Source organism: Ixodes scapularis, unplaced genomic scaffold (genome assembly GCF_016920785.2).
Source record: "Ixodes scapularis isolate PalLabHiFi unplaced genomic scaffold, ASM1692078v2 PGA_scaffold11__112_contigs__length_91849675, whole genome shotgun sequence".
Classification (NCBI taxonomy): Eukaryota; Metazoa; Arthropoda; class Arachnida; order Ixodida; family Ixodidae; genus Ixodes; species Ixodes scapularis.
Window position 1 is genome coordinate 43,930,175 of NW_024609837.1, and position 23,844 is coordinate 43,954,018.

The window sequence follows — 23,844 nt, forward strand, 5'->3', positions numbered from 1 at the left end:
AATCGATTACTTCTGTTTAGTAATTTTGTAGTCGTTTGATTACATTTATTAGGGAGTAACCGCAAGAGTAATCTGGTTACTTTTGGAAGTACTGGAATTATACTTGTGATACTATTTTTCCCTCCGCGGTCTGTGCAGACAGTCTGCGATGTATTACCGGCGTGACAAAGGGCCTCACTCGGGGCTGACACCCTCAAGGGTGTTCCAGCAGCACCTTGAAGAATAACGATTTCCCAGGGACTAACAGCCTCAACATAAACGGTTGCATAAAATATACCGTTTCGTCGAACGAAGGGTGTTCATGCAACGGCGCCTACACTTTACAATTGTAAAAGGTGTATTACATGCAATAAGTCTCTGCAATACCCCTTTTTACACCCTTATGGAATTTTTTTTTTTCTGTATATACAGTGCGTTTTAAGAAAAAAAAAATGCACGTGTTTTTTTTTTTTGTCTTTTTTTTTTTTTTTTAATAATTTGCTACACGTCGCGGAGAGCTGTGGCGTCTCTCCAGACGTGACGCTAACGATTGGCACAAGATTCCAAAATTTTAAAGCTTGACGTTTTCCCGTTCAAAAGGGGAAAACAAAAACCATGCTTGAAAAAAAAAAAAAAAGTTTTAATGGGAAAAGAGGTTTGTGTACGGCGCTTGCGCGCGTCCATGGACATTCTAACGCTGCGTATCTTTTTTTTTTTTGTCTTATTCCTTTTCCAGGGGGTAAACTTAATGCAATTTCATTCAGTTACATTTATCTGATCGGCCCATCAGCCTACGCCACTTCTGGCGCAGCGAGGCGCACGAGCTACGGTCGTAGTCAGAATCGCGACCGGATTCGCCGATCATTTTATGTCGGTGGAATTACCATGAAATTTTGCCGCTTGGCGGGGATATTTGATAAGTGTAAAGGTACAGGTATGCTTTTGTAAAGATTGGTGTTTTCTAGTTCGTTTTTTTTTCTTCGTAATTATTATTTTTTTTTAACCTTTGACTTTGTTTTTATGTTTTTATTGGCCAGAGAGGTCACAACATAAAAAAAAGGGCCTCCGCTGGCTCCGCCTGGTACAGCTCACCTTCTCGATATCTGCCGAGATACCAGTCTACGTTAGCTCGTCCTCGTTGTAATCCCACGGAATCGTTCTCCCATTGAAATCTCCGTAAAATGCGGCGATCTTTACGGCATCTTCTTCTCCCTGTGGCTAATCGTATTCCTCTCTGGTAGACATGGAACTTGGGCAATCGTGCCGCATTTGGCCGTGCGTCCGTATCTTTGAACGTGATTTACCTATATACGGCTGTCGAATCCCATTCTTTCTGGTTATACATGTCGAGGAAGGAAACGGATGTGAGATCACACTCAGCCAATACATCATACAGTCATTTATTCTTTGTACGGCGGTCACTGTCATCGAACATGCATGAGACGTGTCATTACATGCTTTTGCAGTCATGTTGTAAGCGTACATACCAGGTTCTTCGAACATGCATGAGACGTGTCATTAGATGCTTTTGTCATCGGATCTCCAGCCAACAGCGTGCCTTTTTGTACGACGTACGGGAGTCGTGCCCGAGTTGATATATGGCACACTTTATACGAGCTTACTGGCGCTATAATGTGGCCCAAGTGTACAAGCCCGCTTTGCCCACACCAGGTGCGGGCAAAGCGTCGACAGCGCCACCACAGCTGCATGACGTCAGGGCCGCGTGTTGGTCTACACTTATCAAGCTACCAAGGAGCTTCTTTCTCGCGGTGTATTCTGAGAGATTAAAGCGGACTTTGTCTTTCGGCCTTCTCTTCGCAAAAGTCGATGGAGTTCGAGTTGCCAGGCGTATTATCCGATGGGGACGATAATCCAATGCAGCTCGAAGATGGGACACGAGCACTGCGTGGGCACTGATTGATCACGTGACAATCCACGTGTCAATCAATGTCTCGACGAGCTTTCGGGTTTCATCGCTGCAATGACGGGAATACAGGGAGTATATTCCTTGACAGCTGGGAGACTCGTCGCCCCTGTGAGGCAGACCAAGTTCTAGGCTGTATAAACACACACACAACCCAATTTTTTTTTTTTTTTTTTGGCGCGCCCGTAGCTGTGTGCGCGGCATGCTGAGCGCGTGTTGACGGCGAGGCAGTTTTTTTGCAACGTGCATTCCGCACCGTCAAGATTGGAGGTCTTAGCAGTCTATATTCATATGAGCTCGTTCTGAGCATGCGCTTGAAACATGTCTATCGGGTGCCCTGCAGGCTTTGCCAACCCCAGCGTGCGGCAGTGGTGGGCCTTGACGGCACGTGATCGCTACCAGATTAGCTGGCCGCTTATTCTCGCTGCGAGTTGAGAGGGGAGGCGAACGCTGCTTCTTTTTCTATATTTTCTTTTTCCCCCACCGGAAACTAACCCGTGTTTCGTATAGGTTATGAACGCCAATGATTCATTGTAAGCGCGGCATTTACCGAAAGTGCGAACAATAGTTTCACCGCCCCTCGGCGATGTTCACGCTGGGGGAAAAATTCCGGGGATTTCCTCCCCGGAGCGAGCATCACGTGACGAAAGCGTCACGTTTTCGCGATGCGGCACAATGACGTCAGCTCCGCGGAAGAGGCAGAAATAATCCCCGTTTGACGGCGTTCTTTTTTTAATCATTAACGGCTTAAATGCTAGGTGTACAGACCGCTGATTTCGTCTGCGCGGTGGTGTCAGTAGGAAAACCACGCTGGCATCCCTCCCAGGATTGTATCCATGATTGTCAATCTAGGGGGGAGGGGCGTTACGTCACGCATGTGCATCCCTCCGCGGATTTCTCCCTTGTGTGAATACCAGGTGGGATTCCTGGAAGACCGCCGAGTATTTAGACCGAGAGTACACGCTGACTTCCCATTACCTAAACTTTCATTTAAAACACCTAATTGCTTCCTCTTCTTTTTTCAGAAAAAAAAAAAAAAGGAAAAAGAAAGTTTCGTGATTAGCGAGCTGAGGCTCGCCGCGGCCAATCACAGCGATCGAATCCCGCGCCGACTACTTTTCGCCAAGTGTCCAGATTATATAGAGCCGCGGATCTACGTCACACGCTTCCCAGGACAAATCACGCCGCACTAAAAAACAAGAAAAAAACAACAACATTAGAACGTGCTCTCCAATTCCGCGATAGGAATTACTCGGAGCGTTGCTCTTCCGGGAAACGCGGCCTTATTTGACACGCGAGGTATGCTCTATTGTGGCCTCTAAGCAGCTTTACAGGACCGTGGCGCTAGACACGTGCACAATGAACGATCTCATGTCGTGCACTGACTTTCCGTCTGGCGTTTGTCAATGGTATAACCTTGCGACTCTCATTTCTGGACTCTCTTATTGCTCAGGTGCTGGTTTTTAAGACTATACTCCGTTCACCTTACGATCGAGTGCAACGGATATCCTATCCAATACACGGGCTGTGAACTTATCAGCTGACTGATACATTCATACATACATGTATCTTGCACCGCGCCCTCGAGTGAGCGCACTTAATTTTGAAATAGTATTTTAATAATCACTCCATCCCTAAGTTTGATGGGATAAAAAAAAAATATGGTACTATAGTACTGCTTGATTATAGGAATTTATGCATAGAATGGCGGAAAGAGAAAAGGGAGGGGGGTGTTCAGTGTTGTTAAAAACAACTTAGAGCAAGGGGTTTCAAGTATCTTCTCTTCGTGAAATTAAATTCTGGAAAATTATTTTGGCGAAGCGAAAGCAAAACACATACCGGACATTCTGCGTTAGTATTTGTATTTCTGTTTTACCGCGGCGTTCGATACTATAGGGAGAGATCGCATGATCCAGAGAGCGAGAGGGAGTTTGCTCTATAGACCCTTTTCAAAAGTCAGTCTAGCAACTTTGGTCACTATCATCATCTCAGTGTATGGCATCTGTGACAAACTAATGAGGCTCTTGAGGCTGATGAAGGAAAAAAAAAGTTGGAGGTATTCGCGACTCCAGCGACCTATAGGGGGCGCCACCACCAAACAAACATGGCGGCTGAGTCCAGGTCGCGTCGGCTCGGCCTGGCCGCCTGAATGGGTGGCTCATTCAATTTAACAATTATTCTTTTGTTGAATGCCGAATTTTATGGGTATTTGAACTGAGACAGTTAAGTTTAGCCGGTGCGCATAAACTTGCCGAGCATAGTTTTGTTTTGCCGGTGTTTTTTGTTCTTTTCATGTCAAACTTTCGCTGCGGAGACTTCGATCAAAACCGAAACTATGGGCTCCGGAGAAACGGTAATAGACTCTAATTAGTTTTGATCATCTAAGGAAAGCGCCGAGGGCTACAAAATTGTTCCACCAAGAGTAATGTTTAGCTAACTCGCATGCCTCGATCATGCGACTTACCTGTCCGCGAAATTGAGCTTTTGTGCCTGTCCGCGTTTCAAGAAACGGCTGCAGTCGTGTGCTCGGTCAAGAACACAGGCTGCAGGAAAATTACGAAAATTAAGCAAGCGCTTCTTGAGCCAAGGAGCATGTCAACTCGCTGGCACTTCACTAAGCAGCTGATACTCGTATTTCAATTCAGGTTTTAGTAGCAATCGAGAAGTCATTTTGATGAATGTGCGGTTATGTATTATATTACGTACTATGGTCCCACTAAAGCGATATTAGTATGTTCTTCGGGTTGAAATATGAACTTAGTTGACTAGCTATTAGGGTGAACTGCTGAATAAAAGTATATTTGACAGACAGAGAGGTACTACTTAAACTTAGCCAAATGGTTCTAGCCGGTAGAACGGAGACGAATGCGGACAAGCTGAGGAGAGTCTTCATCGGAGATTCACTCAGACCTCTCTGCATTGAACTTGACTTCGAATCCTGAAAAAATAAAATTAGTATTTCATTTTTCTTGTGGCCGGTCAATTTGAGCAATGTAGACGTATATTGCTGCTGGATTCGACAGGGGTTATAAGTATTGGAGGCGCGATAGATCCTAACGACGTGACAGTTTCTATCTTTGCGAGACGCGTCCCCCACCTTTTGAAAGCAGATAATTTCCCTCATTAATCATATGCAGCGAGCAGGTTTTCTGAATCAAGTAATTGCGAAATTAGCCCAACTCCTTCAATGTGGTCGTTTTCGGCGAAAAGCCGCCAAGATGAATAGCCAACGCACCGGCCGGCGTTAGTGGCTCAAATTAACCTGAAGCTAATCCAGCACAACCAAACTCAAGGAAAGCAGCTATCGAACCTTCCCATTCACTTGACTGCAACATTGGTGTCCCCTCCAGTAAAACACTTCGTCTGTCGACCTCTGTCTACTGTTCTACATCCTTATAAAGAAACCGCTTATCAGTTACCAAGCAGTCGTCACTTTGATTGTGATTAGAGACAGACATGAAATCAAAACGTTTTTCCGTGATTCCTCCCCATTCAAAAAATTGAAAGCACGCGATCGTGTGTTGTGGAATAAACGGGCTTTCAAACACGTGACGGAAAGAAACAATCTACTGAGGCTTCACCACACTAATGAACACTCAGGCAAACTTAAGAAATTTTCGGACCTTCGTCAAATTACATTGCTCGCCGCCGCGCCGACAGCACTCGTCCGCGAAAGCCATCAGAGACGCGGCGGGGCGCGGAGCGACCTGGACCGGCTGGTTCCCGGTTTTCCCGCTTGGCGGCGTGCGTTTTGCTGGAGTCGCGAATACTATACCAACCGGACGATATTTGACGACTGTACGTTCGAGACGACAGTACAGCAGGATGCACGAGATAGATACAACGGATGCGTAAGCATTTACTTCGGAGTGTGGTTCAATCACTATATTGGCACATGCTTGGCTCTAATGCCTTTTAATGGCTGATATTTAATGTTTTCGCTTATGGGTGCCCGCTTTGTCCTGGTCAGTTCTTATGTTCACACCACCGAAACTGAAACGAGTCGCGGAAGAATTATGAAATGATCGAAGAACCGATTCTCATCTGCAATTAGAGAGTTTTAGAGAACCGTTTTTGCCCATCCGATACGAAACGATGGGTCCTCCGGTACGAACTGCGCACCTGGAAGTCTTCTGCAGTATCCCATGCGCAGTGCGTCCTCGAACGCATCGCCGACGCCACTGCGCATGCGTGCGCGAGTCGTTGGGGGCGGTGGGAGGCTTTTTTTGTTCGTTTTTCCCACTCCGCCCGCTAAGTCGTCACTGAAATGCAGCCAGCATCCGTTCGCAGCTCGGGTAGAAAAAGAAGATGGCGGTCAGTTCGGCGACTGACTCCGCCGAGCATTAGGCTTAGGGCAGCGGGAGGCTTTGCCTTCCTGTTAGTCTGCTTCACTTGAGAGGTTGAACAAAATCATTTCGAGGACTGCTCACAGTGGTAAGCGATCGTGAATGCTGTAAACTACGCATGCTAGTTGATTGGTGAGATATGCGGCCAGACTATAGCTGCCGTGGCGACCGCGAGCGAACGAAAAGATTTGAACATTTTAGTGAAAAACCCGAGACTGGGGTAAAACAGACGACAACAAGGAAGAGAAGGAAAAGATTTGGTTCGACGGCACACGACGTGAACGATCGTTCAAGTTCAAGATGACGGAGACACACCACATACATTTACGGTCGTTCAGATACGTTTTACTCTATCTAGCTACGCAGTTCTTGAAATCCCGACAAGTAAATGTTACGTCGGCCGTCTTGTTTGCATCAGTCGCACACCGGAAACACGAGCCCACGAACCGCATCGGATTTGCAAGCTGCAGAATGTTTCACATGTTTACTAGAAAACGGCGCTGCCGGTCAAGCACAATCATTATCATCATCATCATTGTTTACACGGTTGCACCAGTTTTACGAGTCCGTTTCACGGCACTCGTGCCCATGCGTGGTCCATTCGCAGCGTGGAGCGGGTTCGTTTCAGCCGGCACTCCACGAGTGGCTGCACTCTCCGAGTTCGTTTCAGCGCTGGCACCCCACCCGTGCATGCAGAAAATCGGGAGTACGCCAAAATGCAATCCCGTCATGCCTCGCTCCGGCGAGGAGCGGGAGCAGACGACGAGGATCGTAGCAGACAACGCGACACGTCGTCTGCTACGATGTGTCGCGGAACCGAAAGGAAAAAAAAAGTAGATTTTCTGATAGAAATCGCGTCCCGCGGGCAACGGAATCAAACGTGAGCTTGAATTGTGAGCGTCTGCGATTTCATGACGGAAGCAATTGACAAACCGTGCTTTATTTGCAGGTTTTAAATCGCTCTGTTGCCCTACAGACGCTGAAATATACCAGTGTGTAAAGAAACGCTCAGAACAAGCGCATCAGCGGCCCCCGAGATGTTTATCACCATCCGTGTGCGGGTGAAAAATTGAACATTTGTCGACAAAACTTAGCAGAAACCTGTAATTGCCCAATAAGCATCATAGGGAGTTTACCCGAGGTTTGGGCAACATCACCATGTTTAACATTTACCTACGTATTTTGTTCGAGAAAGCTCTCGTTCTCGACGTCCTCACTAAGGCTAATATCTGATCCACCTGTAATGACGATCAAAATCGAAAGTCCCACGAAGTTTTGCTGGATATTCCAACAGACTAGTTTTAAGCCGAACCCTTTTGGTGGTTCACGCATGATACCATGCTCAAACGGATCAAGCTTCTGCTCGGACAGCATCATCAGCTTTCTTCAGTGTAAGCGGTTATGAAGAGATCGCAACCAGTTGCTTTGTAGACAGCTGGTTGCGGAAATTTACGCCGTCTGTAACTATCTCTACGACAGTCGAGTTGCTTGAAGTCATCGCAATTATAAACTGCAGGTTGCAACGACCTACGTTTGTGGATAAACGTTGGTAGCGACTGCATTCTCGCATTCCCACCCATCATTACGAACCACGGCGCTACGAACAGAAAGGCGGTAGTTTCGGTTTAAGGTTGGTACCTTTTCTACAACGTAGATGGCGGCCGCATCAGTCTTCTGCAGTCGGTGCATTTGGCGTGTTCGTTGGAGTCCAGTTCTCTGTGCAACACTCTGCGAGTGTGATGCATTCTGGGAGAAAACTCGAACGGTGCCAGTACGTGTGAAATGAACTCGCTATAAAATATGATAAATTTACGGTTTCACGGAAGGGATCAGCTTCAGCGTTTATGATTTCGGAACCGTGTGCTCGAAAAACGACTCGAAAGTGACGGGGCCCCATTAAAGGGGTAGGGAAACGAAATCCCAGCGCTCATTTTATAGCTTTAATGTGTGGCATGTTGTCGAAAGTGAAACAAATTTTTGAGCCACCAGATGGCAGTGAATTTTGAGCAAAAGCGTCTTTTCCTACATGTGCTGTCCCATCGCTCATTAACGTCTTGGGAAAGCTATAGAAGCCGCGAAGCTTTGCAACCAATAGATCGCAACATTCAATCGCACCTCCAAAGATTTCTTTTTTTCTATTCGTTTAGTGGTACGTTTTGAAGAAACGAACGCTACACCTTTCCAAAAAACGCTCCTAGGCCGCCGCCATGTTGCTGATGCTGATGCGGCTGGTGCGACTCTCGCGCCCTCTATCAGCTAGAAGTTTTCTGCCACTCTCGGGGACTGTGAAGACCCGCTCAGCGCGGTTCTCTACATGCATTTTAGCCGTTTTGCATTCGACGTTTTCTCGCTCTCTTGAAAGTTTCCACTTCATTTTTTTTATGCGTGCTGCCTACCCTTCTTGTGTTATCTTCCATTGTGAGAAATAAGGCTGGTAAGTGCCTGTCATTCAAGCTTTTCTGCTCGACATTCACGGGAAACGAAGCAGGTGAAGGACGTCGAACGACCCTCGACGCGATTTTGCGAACATTGTTCTCCCCCCTCCCAGAGATAATCCGCGTAGAATCCTCAGTCATCTCCAAAAATAGTTGCCCGGGTTGGGGTGACAAACGGGTCAGTCGCGTTTGTTTCTTTGCCTTGGTGCGGTTGTGAAAAAAAGGAAGCTCTCCCCGAAACGTGCCCCAAACGAAGTCATCCCGGATTCCGTCCGATCGTCAAGATGTGACTGTCGTCGCTGTGACTGTGTTATTTGAGATCTTTCTCAAATAAATTCTTTTTGGATAACGCTGCATCGTGTGGTATGTACGATATATTGTTCTAATGTTATTACTTCCTCAATTGTATGTCTGTGTCCTGTCCATCGGTAAACACGTTATTTGTGAGCGTGAAAAATGCATGCCTTTCGGGCGTCTTCTGTTGCAATTTATTTTTGACAGCAAAGCGCTTTGTCGCTTCACATGCGGCGAATCCCGCGGCGTCGTCAAAACTGATCGTAAGAAAAAAACAAATAACTAGAACTATACATTCCAGTCGCACTCGTTCTGTCGCGCGCGTACCCAACAAAAACAGTTTACAGTTTTTTTTTTGTTTTTTTTAGTGTGACACAATGCTTTCTCAATGCCCTCGGGAAAATACATGTACAATGAAACACAAAATATAGCGGGAAAAAACGAGAATTTAGCCGCCAGCAGCGTTTGAAACTGCGCCTACGCAGGCTGCGCCTATTGAAATCACAGTCCACTCGGTTAGGGTTAGGAGGGACGCCGGTGAGAGTCTAGCCTCAAACTCAGTGACTGGGCTCGAAAACGGATTGTGGTCCCTGGGGTCGAGTGTTTTTTGGAAAGGATAAAGATATTGTCCTAAAGCAGAACCATTTCGAAAAAAAAAAAAAAAGGTGTATATTTTAATTTTCAGGGCAGGTAATATATGGTAATGCAGCAGAGTCATTTTGCGGCGCAATTTCGAAAACATAGAGACGTCTCGCGATTCCCGAGCGTAAACTCTGTTATGAGACTGTTCCGTTTGCCCCTCTCCCCGGAAATTACCTGCAGGCTCGAGTCTTCGTTCCGCACGAGTGGCCTGCCCGAATTCCTATACGGAAGCCCCCCCTCCCCGGTTTCTTGACGCTTCCCTTTTGAATAATATTAAAAAACCCATGCGCCGGAAAAAAAAAAAAAAAAATCCGTCAAACGGAATAGGCGCGTAATATTTTAATGTTATTAGGCAATACCCTTCCTTAAGGGCACGGCGTTGGCCAATCCCACCCCATTCCATCTCTGCCAGCTTCTCCTGGACGTTCTAGAGGATCTCGTGTTTCGCGAGGCTCCTTTTCAACACGCCTATTGAATCTCAATACTTTCTACATTTTTTTTTTTCTCGCTTCCCTAGGGTAAGTTTTGACACCCCTAAGGGTATTCTGGGGTGTCCCAAAGCTCATGCCCCAGAGCCGTAGCCGCGCTGCGCACAAGTCACACAAAAGGCAGTGTTGGCGGTCACGCGTTACAAGTACCGGCGTTACCGGTAACGGGTTACTGCTTTCGGTAACGTAGTAAAGTGCTCGGTTCTTTCTCAAAACAGTAGAGGGTTTGAGGGAACCGTTTTTGCACATCCGATCCGATACGGTAAGGTGGCTCGCCCATTTCAACTGCGCATATAGCAGGGCTCTCGCGCATGCGCAGCTCATACCGGCGGGCTTATGTGGAACAACGGTTGCCTCAAACTCTCGCGGAACGGTTAACGGGCTTACGTTGGCTCGTTACTTCTTCTTCCCAAGACTAAACAAAATTACACTTAAATTTTTTTTCGTGTTTTTAGGCGCCAAGCTATGTGAGTTTTTTAGGGTTTTTTTTGCGTTTTCTTGCGTTTTTTCTTGTGAGTATTTAGGCGAAACCGTAAGAAAATAAAAAGTAGTAATTATGTTCCATTTTTGCATGATGTCTCTCGAAATATGGCGCTTATGCATATTTGTACCGTCAAAACAGTAAAACGTGTTAATTCATAACTAACAAAATAACGCAAAAGCAACGTGCGTTAGTTATCGGCAACGTAACGCCTTCCTTTTATTCTGAGGTAACGTATGTCGGTAACGCGTTCCTCTTATTTTGAAGTAACCTAGGTCGGTAACGCGTTCCTTTTATTTGCAAGTAACGAGTAACGTGTTTCGTTACTTCTTTTTGGTAACGCCTACAACACTGCTTTGAAGCAAGTTGGCTTCGTACGCTTGTATACGCTTCGAACACGTTTGCAGGTCGCTTTTCTGCGACTAATATTAAAGGAAGAAATCTCGTCACGTGACAGTGACGGCGCCTACCTGCTGTAGGCGTTACCGAAAAAAAAAAGGAACGTACGTCACGGGACAGTGACGGGACTCGACCACTTGACGTGATGACGTTATCTGTCTGATGCCAGCATGAAGTCATTGTGTGACGTGAGCCCGGTGACGTCGTTTGACTGACGTCAGCGTGAAGTCGTTGCGTGACATGACCGTGGTACCGTCAGTGTGACTCGTGTTCAGGACACGGCATCGCGTGACACGTCACCTCGAAGGCGTCACGAGATCAGGCCACGCTGAAGGCGGGACCAGGACTTCGAGGACCTCCTCACATGACGAAACCGTCTGCTAAATTTGGTGTGTGTGTGTGTGTGTGTGGGGGGGGGGGGGGTTGTATATGTTTCGCCGCCAAACTTAGCGGCGAAAGAGCAACACGGTATTTTGTGACTCCCTTCTTATTATGCGTGTATGTGTATGTATTTATAAAATAACTTTTTTTTTTTTTTTTTTTAGCGGTTTGCCAAATAGCTTTTGAGACTCCGCTTCGTGCACGTCACAAATTTGGTTTCTTCTGTAAATCCAAGAGCTATAGGTCAATGCAAGCACCGACGCCTGCTGCAGGTTCCAGTGCTTGACACTTGAGAAGGAAATGTTGTACAGTTTCGTCCGCATCACCTGCATTGACAGCGTGTCAGTTACGTAGGTGTGATACCTTCTTCTGTACAGACGGATATATGCAAGGCACCACCATAGCCCCACCGCGGATGGATGGATGGATGGATGATGGATGGATGAATACGGCTGAGCCCTTTGGATCGGGCGGTAGCTTACGCCACCTAGCCATTTTGTTTTACCGTTTAAGCTTAGAATATTTAAATGTGAAATCTATATTCACTCCGCAGTGCAAAGAAAGTGAGGCTATGAAACCCCCTTGCCATCAGTGGATAAGAAAATACCTAGTTTTCTCTCGATTTCTGCCACCATTCACTTAATCTTTGCTTGGTAATCTCTACAGTCTTGAAATCCACTCTCCCTTCGCTGTCTCTAAAACCCAATGACTTTATTAAATCTATGTTGTCTTCGGTAGGCATAGGGTGAAGCCCTTTACAGTAGAGTATCAAGTGCTCAGCCGTCTCGTCCTCCTCTCCACAAGCAGTGCACACTGTATCAATTTCCTGGTACTTCACTCTGTATGTTCTGGTTCGCAGAACACCCGTTCTTGCCTCAAACAGCAATGAGCTTCCCCTAGAATTGTCATAAATGCTTTCTTTGGCAATAACTCTTTTGTTTAATCTATAGCTTTCCAGAGCCGTCTTTGTCTGCATTCCCTCTAGCCACCAATCTCTTTCTGTGGCCTTAAAGGGGTCACGAAACGATTTTTCTACTTCTTCCTCCTTAGCTTTAATCCTCAACTCAAATGCGAATTGTGAAATCCCGTGGTCGTGACATTCCTTCGGCACCGGTGCGATGACTGCTAGCTTCCACCGTGCTTTTTATGCACACCATAGAACTTGTCATTCCCCAGTGACAATAAGTTCCGTCAGGGCACTCATTGGCCACGAACGCGAATCCAAATATTCGTCGACGGATTGATTGTTGACGAGCGCATACGTCCGAGTGACGCAGTTCTCGTGTCCAATCCGTGAGCTGGGCTCTGCCGACGTCAGTTTGGCGCCGGTGACGCGCTTTTGGAACCGCGGATGTATCATAGTGAAAAGGCGGAGAGCTTCCGAAGGCAAGAAGGTACAAAATAGTCCGCTATATTTTCAAATGTTCTCACCGAAAAGCTGGCCTTTGACCTTCTAGCCTCTTTCTTTTGGCCAACTAAACGATATGCGATTAGTAAAGTCCCAATTTAAAATCATTCATCCCAACCCAAAATTCGTTTCATGGCCCCTTTAACTTTCTTCTTAACTGAGACTTGCTCTTTCCTCTTAATTTCCTTAATTCCGCGGGCCTTGCGTATGTAGCGCCCTCTGTCGCCACGAGCACCAACTACACATAGCCGTCTGCCAATCGCCGTCATTACTAACGTCAAAGTATTTTTTTTTTCTTTTTTATAGAGATATATAACTTTTGACTCGGGCAAGTTTGCCGATCGAAATTTTGCGATACTTTTTTGCACTCCGGGCTGTTCACTCGCCCATGGGATAACATTGCGACATATAATGCCCAGAAAGTGATTTACGCAATTTATGTAACCGAGTCAAGGATACCATTTGGTCACGATTCTTTCACAGACCATATGACATAGTTGTTCTTCCGACAAAAACGTTGCGTTTGTCTTTGAAACGTTACTCGCAGCAGAACCAACCAATTACAAAGCGGGTCGTCCACGAGTTTAACCCGTTTCTACTCCGACAGCTTTTTTTGCCAGCCTTGCCAGTCCAGTTTTGATGTATATATATATATATTTCCACACCTTTCCGGTTTTCTTTTCACTCTTGTCTCCTTTCAGGGTGACATCACGCCCTCCCCACTTTTTTGTTCGTGACGTCCTAGGAAAACGTAATCCCGGGGTGAAGAAAAAAGAAGAAAAAGAAAATTGGGAACGACAGGGCACGTTTTGTACTGCAACTAAACAAAAAGGTAGCGAAACAGAACAGAAATCCAGGTCGGGAATAAGCACCTCTGCCATTCAATTCTCGGTCACGTTTGAACACCCGAACATGCTGAACACGGCTACAACTCACAAACGTGCCGGGGATTGAGTTCGACCAGGTTCATCTTTTTCGAACTTGTATCTGAAAATCGACAAAAATTCGCCTGAAGTTCGGCCTTTGTGAGCATATGCGAAAATTAAAAGCGGCCAGACGCCACCTGGTGGAGGAAATGCGCTATATTTGTTGGGTATATTTCTTTATTGTTTTACTTTCAAGGGGCGGTGCAAAGATATTCAATTGGAATGTTTTTTTTTTACTTTACACGAGTTTACTGGCACTCGTGGGGCCCAAATATACTCGCCCGCAACGCCATCGACCAAAAAACCGCTTTGTAGTGGTGTAATCTCAAGAGTCAAGGATAAAAGCGAGCGTTTTCTCTCCTTCGCAAAACTTGATGACGTATCGTGAGGGTCGCAGTATCCCCAGCGATGATATTTGAATGCAGCTTATAGATTGAACACGGACATTGCTTGAGTACTCGATTTGGGGCTCGTGATAATCAATACCTCGACAAGCATTCGGGTCCAATCGCGGCAATGACGACAACAGCCGAACCCTTACGATGTCTGGAATTCAGCGCGTGTCCTGTGCTTTGCCAACCTCAGCGCGTAGCTGTGATTAACGGGTAGCGGAGAAAAGCTCACTGGAGAAAATCTCACCGGAGAAAAGCTCACCGGAGAAAAGCTCACCGGAGTAAAGCTTACCGGAGAAAAGCTCACCGGAGAAAAGCTCACCGGAGTAGAGCTTACCGGAGAAAAGCTCACCGGAGAAAAGCTCACCGAAGAAAATCTCACTAGAGAAAATCTCACCGCAAAACCGGCAGATGCGGAGAAAAGCTCACCGATTTTTAAAAATTGTTTATTAACTTAGCGGATTCTGCGTCACACGTTTCAATTTAACACAATTCGAATTCGTCACTTCATTAAATATATGTCCTCGTGTTTGTAATACTCTTGAAGTGCATTGGGCATGCATATTCATTCCTCAGAAATTAGTAATCACCCATTCTGTATATTAATGATACCGCAAGTATAAAATCAGAACATCGGACACCGATAAAAAAACAATTTATTAACAGCTGACTTTGCGCCCTTGGTAACTCTGTCAGATAAAGAGGTTTCTTTTTTGCGAGCTAATATGAATAACGGTGTGTGAACCGCTTCAGCTCAAAAGATTGTGTAGTGCCTGAAGATAAGTTTTGTGTTTGTTGATGTAATCAGTGTCGGCTAAGCTGTTTTCTTTCTGTTAATTTCACTAACAAAACTTTAGCTGCGAGAACAGCTTCCTCCTCTCGTGCTGTCTTCACTACGTCGTCGTCGTCGTTTGAGTGGTTTTTTTATCATGTATAACGTTTACCAACTCGCCCAATTCCCTACACAACAGAAGACTAGATCTTTTGTAAATATCCTATACTCCGCGACAACTTTTCTTGGCAATGCAGTGGAAGGTACAGGCCCGCGTTCCCTCTCCCATTTTGAGTGTACGCAGGCTCTCCTCCTCTCCCCATTTCCGGGGAGAGGAGGAGAGCCCGCTCACACTTCAAATGGGAGAGGGGACGCGGGCCTGTGCCTTCCACTGCATTGCCAAGAAAAGTTGTCGCGGAGTATAGGTCAATCAAGACGTTTGAGAATTACCTATACTCGCGGTCAGCTTTCTGTGGCAATGCGGTCAATGCTAGGGGAGAGGGTGCAGGAACCGCTGTACACGCGCTTTCCTCCTCTCTTCGGATTGTCACAGAAAGCTGACCGCGAGTATAGTAACCTATATTTTAAACCTTTCGTGACCTGCTGTTTGTACTCCAATATTTAATTTTCTTTTTCTTTTTAATTTTTAAGCCAAATTGATATTTTATCAAATGCTGATGTATGTGATACGTGTGAGAATGATTCTTTTTTTTTTTTCTTTTTTTCTTATATATTCTCTGTTGAGTGCTGTAAAAACCTGGGGCTGGCGTCCTGTCAGAAGACGAGCATGTCTTCTTTTACCATAGCCCCAGATTTTTTCGTCTAAATTAAAAAAAAAAAAAAAATACAAATACAAATTTAGGTCACGAGTAACAACGATGACAGTGCGCAGCTCTGAAGGTCATGGGTGACTCGCTGTAGAAGGGCACTATCACACAAAGGCAACGTGTGGAAACACGATCACGAACGACGAGAAAACGTGCATGTCCGTGGAAAAATGCAACCTCGATATCCTACTGACAGTTTTATCCTGCTTTCAAAAATTAACAAAAACTTCAAATAGAATTTCAGGCACCGCGTTGTTGCGCATGCACTTTCAGATTTTCGGCATTTACAGTTCTGGTTTTTAGGTCTTAGGCAGACATTATTAGGTTTTCGAACTTTGTCCTGTTCTTCAAGCTCATAAAGTTTTCAGTTAGGCTTTTGTTGCCCAGATAGAAAACCGCAGAAAATGCTCGCCCGCAATTATTAGTTTGGGAGCAATATACCTAATAAGCTTAACAAATAATACAAAAAAAGTAGATTTTCTCTTTTAAAAAGTTGACGAATTTTAATGATAATAAATTGGGACATGTTACGCGTGATCCAACAGCCTCCATTTAAAAAGAAGAAACAAAAAAATCGGTGAGCTTTTCTCCGCATACGCTCAATGGCCGGTGAGCTTTTCTCCGCATCCGCCGGAGCTTTGTGGTGAGCTTATCTCCGGCGAGCTTATCTCCGGCGAGCTTATCTCCGGCGAGCTTATCTCCGGTGAGCTTATCTCCGGTGAGCTTTTCTCCGGGATTCGTGATCAACATTGGCGGCAAATAATCAGCTCCAGATCACGTGGCCGTTTTTTTTCTAGTACATTGTATTCTGGCTGCGAGTTGAGGGGGTGAACGCTGCCCGTTTTTCTTTCATTTGTATGCGACTTCTATTGCGTGGGCAGAAAAACGAACGCGTTTTCATTGGTCATAAACGTCAGGGATTCGCTCTAAGCGGTATTCGCGCAAAGCACAAAAATATTTGCACCGCTCCTTTAATAAAACTAGCTAAAGCATGAAAAAACTAAATCTTTTTGCTTTTATGATGTGCAAACGTTGGGAACGATTTTATGTAATGCACAATGAACTATTAAAAAAAAAAAAAAACACGTTTCCCTTCTTTTTTTTTGCGTGGTTTTTTGGCGGCATCGTTTAGAAGTCGAACTTCGTCGAATTTTGGGGAAAGTCAAAGGTTCGCCGAATCATTCGAGCCACAGATTCGAGAAAAGTTCGCCACACCACTGTGGAGGCCAATAAGAGCCAGAATAGTCACGGCAATACTCAAACTTCCCAGCCTGTTGCAATGAAAATCTTAAGGACAAGAATACCCGTTAGACGGGCTACTGGTTCTGCCGCCTGAATTGAAAAATGAACAGGATATACCCGTTAGACAGGAGATGGAGGGTTAGCAGCGGAACTCCACGTCTGGTTTCGGTTTTAATGTTTGAATCATCTGCTACTGCTGCGCGTCCTGTCTGGTGTCGTCTGCTTCCGAATTCTAACGGCCGGCGGCCGATCATATCTGCCACTTATGGAGCAGATCAAGCCCCGGTGTTACTGAAACGTTTCCAGCATGTTACATTCAACATCCTGATGACAATTATAGGATTAGAACCTAAATTCCACGTCTGGTTTCGATTTTAATAGTTGAATCGTCTGCCGCCGCCACCCGTCCGTCGTCTGCTTCCATGGAGGTGGGAATAAGGGGAGGGCGACATACAGGCTCAAGCCAGCCAAACGAGAAAATCTCGAGTGAAACCGGAAGTAGATGTTGCTACAGTGTTCTAGAATCTAGAACACTGTAATGTTGCAGTCGGTGGGAGTGCCCCCATGGGTGCCTCTCCAAACCGGAAGTTTCCCCCGGCTGTCGCCTCCAGAAGCTTCCTACCTCCATGTCTGCTTCGAACAGTCGGCGGCCGATCGCGTCTGCTACTTGTGCAGCCACTCTACCCTAGGAGTGCCACCGCGTTATGAAAACGTTCCCAGCGTGTTGCCTTGACACTTGTGGATTCATTAAAACTAGGTCATACACCGGCTTACTGAAGAATTGTCTACTGCTGCGCGCCCTGACCGAACTGTCTAATCTAAAATGCACCTTCATATATCTTAATTCTCCACATAAAAGGGGACATTAGTCCGCGAAGAGCCGGACTTTTTTTATTTTTTATTACGGATTTTGAGCTGGTTGTAATATTGGAATCGTCGGCTACTGCGGCGCGTTCTTGCCGGCGTCGTCTGCTTCCAACCGTCGGCGGCCGATCGCGTCTGTTTCAGGTGTCTCGTCTGCTATTAAAGCACACGCAAGGCGGCGGCGCATAATAGCGGCGTCATACGATGATACGTGTCCTGTACGTCACGCGAAGTGTCGTTTCAGCGGTTTTAACGGCAAAGAACAGATGGGAGGGCGTCACGCATCGGAATGCACAAGCTCCGATATTTTAGTAGCGTAGCGAAAGAGCAACGCAGAGAGAGAGATTGGAAGAGGAGGAGGAGGATTAGCGCGTGGGTAGGAGGAGGAAACTCTGGCTGGTGCCGGTGAAAACGCTTTTATAAATGTATTTGTTGCGATCTTGATTTCTTTAACGTTTATTCTGTTGTTAATAATTGATTGTTCCTTCGTATCACTCACGTTTGCACGCCACCCCTGGCTTATTTTCTTCGCTGTCAGGAGTGGTGTATATTGTTTGCGGAGGCGATGGCTTGCGGCTACTCGGGTGACCCCGGCTTTCGGTTTGACGAGTACATCGGTGCGGTTGGCGTGCAAACGAAGACACGTACGAATCCAACTTTCAAATAAACGGTCGTTCAAAAACGGACTTTTCACCCCTACAAAGCCCCTTCCCCCGTTTTCTGGAAAGGGCAACGTCGGAGCGGGCGACATCGCCGGCGGCTTAATTTTTTTCTTTTTTTCTTTTTGCCCACGGCCGGAACATCCAGTCTACGCAGCACTAGACACATAGGCTTATTTCCCCTTCCTATCGGCGTCCCCGCACTTTTTAAAAAAAGTACAAAAGAAAGAAAGAACTGGATTTCTTTTTTTCTTACGGGCTTCATCTAACCTTTTTTTTTTTTTTTTTTTTTAATTTATTTCTTTCGCGTTCTGTTCCTTCTTTCTGTACATGGGATTTCTCTTCCCTCCCGTTCCATTGCCTCGTCTCGGAGCGGCTGCGGTCGCGGCGTGTGTGGCGGTCGTAGTAGGGTTGGCTCTGCTGCCGCTCTGCGGCGTTCCTGGCTCACCGCTGCTGCCTGCCGTGGAAAACCTTCGAAACCGCCGCCGACACTTTTATGGTCCGACATCGAAGGCCAACCAAAACGGATTTTCGCAGCGTGTAAAAAGAAAAGAAGAGCGGTTAAAGCCTATTTGCAGGCGATCGAAGCTGGCCGCCACGTTCGAAACCTCGCGAAAGAGCGCCGGCGCTGATCTCCTCCCTTCTTTTATGTGACGTCCGCCGTTTGCTTCGCCGAAGAACGAGTGCAGTGATCTGTCGACCGTTGTAGCAGCGCGAGCAGCGTGGAGACGACTCGGCGCGTTTTGAAACCTGTGCCGGGCCGTGTAGACGGGTCTGCGGTGTGTGTGTGTGTGTTGTGTTGTGCGGTGGAACTGGACGAGGTGTTTTGCGAGAGTTCTTTGTTTTCGGGAGAACGCCGGTTTTTGGATGTCGTTGACGTTGCACGGTCTCTACGCGAGGTTGCCCTACCTGGAAACCTGCATTGGATCTGGCGCCGCATCGACCGTGAGTAGTAGTCGTCGGCACACTGCCAGCAATCCACCGTCCGTACGGGCTGGCCGCATCGAAGGAACCAAGTTGCTCGCCAAGCGGTAGGAAGAAACCGAATTTGCAAAAAAAGGCAGGCTTCGGTGCGGCGGAGATTTGGAAGAAGGGGGCACAGTGTCGAGGGTCTTGCCTAGCTGTCCGTTCAAGCGGTACTTTTTTTTTTTTGAGAGGACGACCTATTTGGCTGCTGTCGCAGCCGCGTTAAAACAAAAAAATCAGCAAGATAAAAAGAAAAAAAAAAGTTTAGCGGCATCCCTTGGGAACTGCGCTAGCATCGCTTGCATCGCTGGCTTGCTCCCGCGGCAGCAACGGCAGCAGCGTAGTGTTGAGCGTGTTTGAAAGCCGATCCGCACAGTGTTGGATAACGTGCGGCTTGCAAGACGGTCCGTCCCGTGAACGCCTGAGCGCTTGTCTCTTTCGCTTTCAGCGTTGTGGTTGGCAGTCGTCAGACATTTCGAGCTTCTCGTTGGATCTGGAACGTGTTGGATTTAATTTTTTTTTTTTTTCCTTTGAGGCGGGCAAGTTTTTCGAAGCACTGGTTGCATCGCGGGAAGTTTCGGTCGTCTGCTCTCTGTCCAAAGTGCCCGTAGTGCGTGCGTCCGCCGCGGTTTCGTCGAAAGTTTCTCCACATTCTCCGAGCCGTCTACACGAAGATCTTTTTTTCCGTCGAGAACGTCTGCTGCGAAAGAACGAACAAAACCACTCTTACGCAAAGAAATCGGCTGCTATCGCAAAGTCGTCGCTACGGGAAGAAAGCGTCTGCTATCGAAAAGTCGTCGCTACTGGAAGAAAGCGTCTGCTAGTAAGAAGAAATTGTCTGCTACTCAAAGGAATCGTCTGCTACTGAAAGAAATTGTCTGCTACGAAGATAAATATTTAGTTTGGCACCAAAAAGAAGCCGCCTGTCCCAGACACCATACTGGAGAACCAGACTAATCCCAGCCACTGTCCATCAGCTAACCAACAGTTGAACCGCTGAACTGCTGGACTGGATCCTTGAACGGCCCCACCATGAATGAAGATCCGGAATGCAACGCGCCGCTGCTGGAAAAGACAACGCTGCGCACGTTGGTCATCCCACCCCGACAAAATATGAGGTAGTAGAATTTTTCTCTCTCTCACCGCGGTATAGTTTGATCACATACCTGATTTATCCCCGGCTTGCCGCTCGCCTAAACGAGGTTGACTTTGCGTGACGCGTTTCCCTGTCTGTCTGGGTTATCGGGGACTGTAGTACATACGTCAGCCCGTGGATGTGGCACGGTTTCCAGCGTGTAACCCGTTTGGAGAGAACAGCAGCTTGCGGTGCGGTGTGCCGCTTGTTGTACACTACGTCTTGAGCGGTTGAATGATTCAGGGCGGGTTTCCGATTTTTCTTCTGCCTTCTTTTGTCCTGGTAACTTGTTTTTGTAGCGCGTCCCTGCTAAGAGTTCTCGTTAAGTCTGTTCGTTGATGCGTGGAAGTTGGACTTGGCTCACCGCCCTTTTACTGGCAATGACACGTGACTGATGGATCCATCTTGCGTTCCAGGTGTCACTCACGTGCGACCGGTTCCATCCTAACTGTAAACGCGATAAAAAAGAAGGGATACGTTCAAGATTTTTGAACCGCGTTTTATCTTTTGAACGTTTATATTTCGTGTTACTACATTCACTGGTGTTTGTTTGAACCGAGTCCATTTCGCTCATTCGTCTGGCAACCTATATACCATCAAGCCCATCAAGCTTGGTATAGTATAGACGCTTTGCAGCAGCTGTGCATGGGCGCCGCCATAACTGACCTTCAGTTTTTGTTTCCTCTTATTGAATTTTCTTTACTTCATCATTACCATAGCAGGCCAGGTTTTTGCCATCTTAAATTCTATTGCGTCCTTCTACCCAGCATTGGCGTTTCTGAAGGTTCGTCAAGAGCCGTTTCAGTGACTCGGTATCTCCATAAGACAAAAGAAGGTCAGCAATGGCGGCTGTAGTCTGGCGTAGAGCACTATATAGCTCCTTCGGAGCAGAGTAGCGCAATCTAAAACGCCGTCTCTCGGCGACTAGTGGCGAACGCCCGGAGGTTCCAACTGCGGTCAGAAATGCATGGAGAACGTGAGAAAATCGTTGTTTCTTCAGTTTTGTGGGGATGTGCGGAATGGAAATCATTTTTGACATAATAATGAAACATTTTAGAATAATATGCGATAAGTTTTGTGCCATACAAGGACGTAACTTTTTTTAAAAAATTGCCTGAGCGGCATCATGCAGCAGACGACACGGCGACGTCACAACATTCACGTGACCCGCTCCGGCCAACCCGAAAAGCCCATCTCCGCTGCGAGCAAAAATCGTCTGCTTCAAACGCCATTGCCTTGGAAATTGCCTTCTCAAAATTTGCACACTCATCCGATATTATTAAAACTTTGACACAGTGTTTAGCACTTTACTAACTTCACGACAGGCTAGTTTTGAAAAATGTGAACTCGCCGTTAGTTTTTTAATCAGCCGTGTTATGTCGATCTCCATGTATTCTCCCATAGGGCGGGCCGCCTCCTGGAACCCTGAGTACCACGTGACTCTCGCCGAGCCGCTCTGTCGGCCATGTTGTCGGCAAAACACGGGGTTCAAAGGATTGCGCTACTCTGCTCCGTAGGAGCTATATAGTGCTCTATAGTCAGTTACAGGTTAAGAAGGTAGCGGCAAATGCCCCTCAAAGGGAATCGGATATCCCTCCGCCACCTCCGCATCCAATAGCGTCCCACCGTTTCCGTGACGTCGCGGCCAACGCGCGAGGAGGGTCTTGCCTTTCTGTACATATTTGCTTTACCTTTTGACTTTGACTTAGCATTGTGGAAGCCACGAGAGGGAGATTAGAGTTCTCCCCCACCGACGGAAACAAATACGACTTTCGGGGATTAGCTTCTCCCCCGATGGATACAAAGGCTGCTTTTAGGGGCTCGGTTCCCTCTCCGATGAATACAAAGGTCGCTTTCTTAAAAAGTGGGATCGGAGACAAGTGGGAATCCATAGAAGCGGAACAAGGAGCGTTTCCAGTGAACTCTTCTTTCGACTGCGGAGAGATTTGAAACGGGCGCATCACACTTGTGGGAGGAGCTTCTCCTACCTTCTTGACTTGTAACCGACTATAGTCTGGCGCGTGTGTAAAGCGTCTATAGTTTTTGCTGCTATCTATCGCTGAATTCATTGAGTCTGAATGAGTCCGAAACTATATGGTGGCACTGCGGCTGCGTCCCACTCGTCATAGAATAATCCGACGCTATGCCTGTGAGGCTCGAAACATAATTGCGTGGTAATTAAATCACAATAACTGAATTGTAATTTAGTCCCTTTTGAGTGATTCGTAATTGTAATTTGTTACTTTCTGCGTGAAAGTAATTTTATAATTGTAAATCGATAACTTTTCTGCAAATTTGTAACAAACTCGTTACTTTTTCCTGCACGTAATTAAATAACTAACTCAGTTGCTTTTTGAGTAGCTCGTAATGGTATTTTGCCATTGTATTTTGACCAACACTCACTATAGTTGTAATGTAATCACTTCTTCATTTTAACTGTAATCAACTACCATCGTTTAAAAGTCATTGTAGTTGTTTCTTAATTACTGTTTAGAGGCAGTAATTGCAAAAAGCACGAATGGCGGTTACTCTTCTCTATGCCTTTCTTCACGTCGGAGCGAAAAAAATTACCGAGCACGTCGTGTATTCCTGTGATTGCCCTTCTGCTAATTCGCGGGGCTTTGAAAACACCGCTACTGCTCCAGGGCAACACCACCTACCTAAGGCCCGTGCGTGACGTCACCGTTTGTGGGGTTCCCGACGCGCCCCAAGCGGCGAACAAGCAAAGCGGTAGATAGATATCTCCGTTGTAGCGCTCTTCTGAGTGGTATCGGTCAGACACCGACGTCGCGGTGTGACGTGGTACTACGACGTCGTGTGACTTGAGGTCAAGTGACGTCATTTTCTCCAAGTTGCATCTATGCAGCTTTTTTTTTTTTCGGTCTCCTTCCATCGCGAAGGTAATGGGATGGAAAAAAAATTGTTATTGTTACTAGTATACATTTAGTGGGAAAATGAATAAACACACATAGAGGGAGAAAAAAGAAAACGCACCTGCGCGGTCAGATTGGGTTTTAACACAAAACTTGTTTCATCAGCCGATTTCTATGAGAGAACAGTCATGAAGGACGTCATGTGACGTCACGTTTCATCATGGCTTCAATCGGCTCTGATTAGTCACGTGACGTCATAATGTCGGTGTCATACGACGTCCCGCTCTCAAGTGACATCATGGCGTCACATGACGTCGTGACGTCACAGACCTCCGAAACGGTTCTCCATGACGGTTTTCTGGTAAGATTCGGCCGATGAGGCACGTTCCGCGTTAATTAAAACTCGGTCTT

At 46.5% G+C, this 23,844-nt stretch overlaps 1 protein-coding gene across 7 annotated transcripts in view; it reads left to right on the plus strand.

The window, feature by feature from the left end:
* The window catches only part of LOC8023735 (electroneutral sodium bicarbonate exchanger 1), a 228,045-nt gene that overhangs the window by 93,327 nt on the left and 110,874 nt on the right, over positions 1 to 23,844 (plus strand). For 4 of the 7 annotated variants that reach the window (XM_040499323.2, XM_029973134.4, XM_040499325.2 and 1 more), the window contains exon 1: positions 18,572 to 20,543. The exons of the other annotated variants lie outside the window; for them this stretch is intronic. In XM_040499323.2, coding sequence (XP_040355257.1) covers positions 20,458 to 20,543 — 86 coding nt within the window. In that variant the 5' untranslated portion in view covers positions 18,572 to 20,457. Of the gene's footprint in view, positions 1 to 18,571; positions 20,544 to 23,844 lie in introns of those variants that run through there. 7 annotated transcript variants of the gene reach the window in all.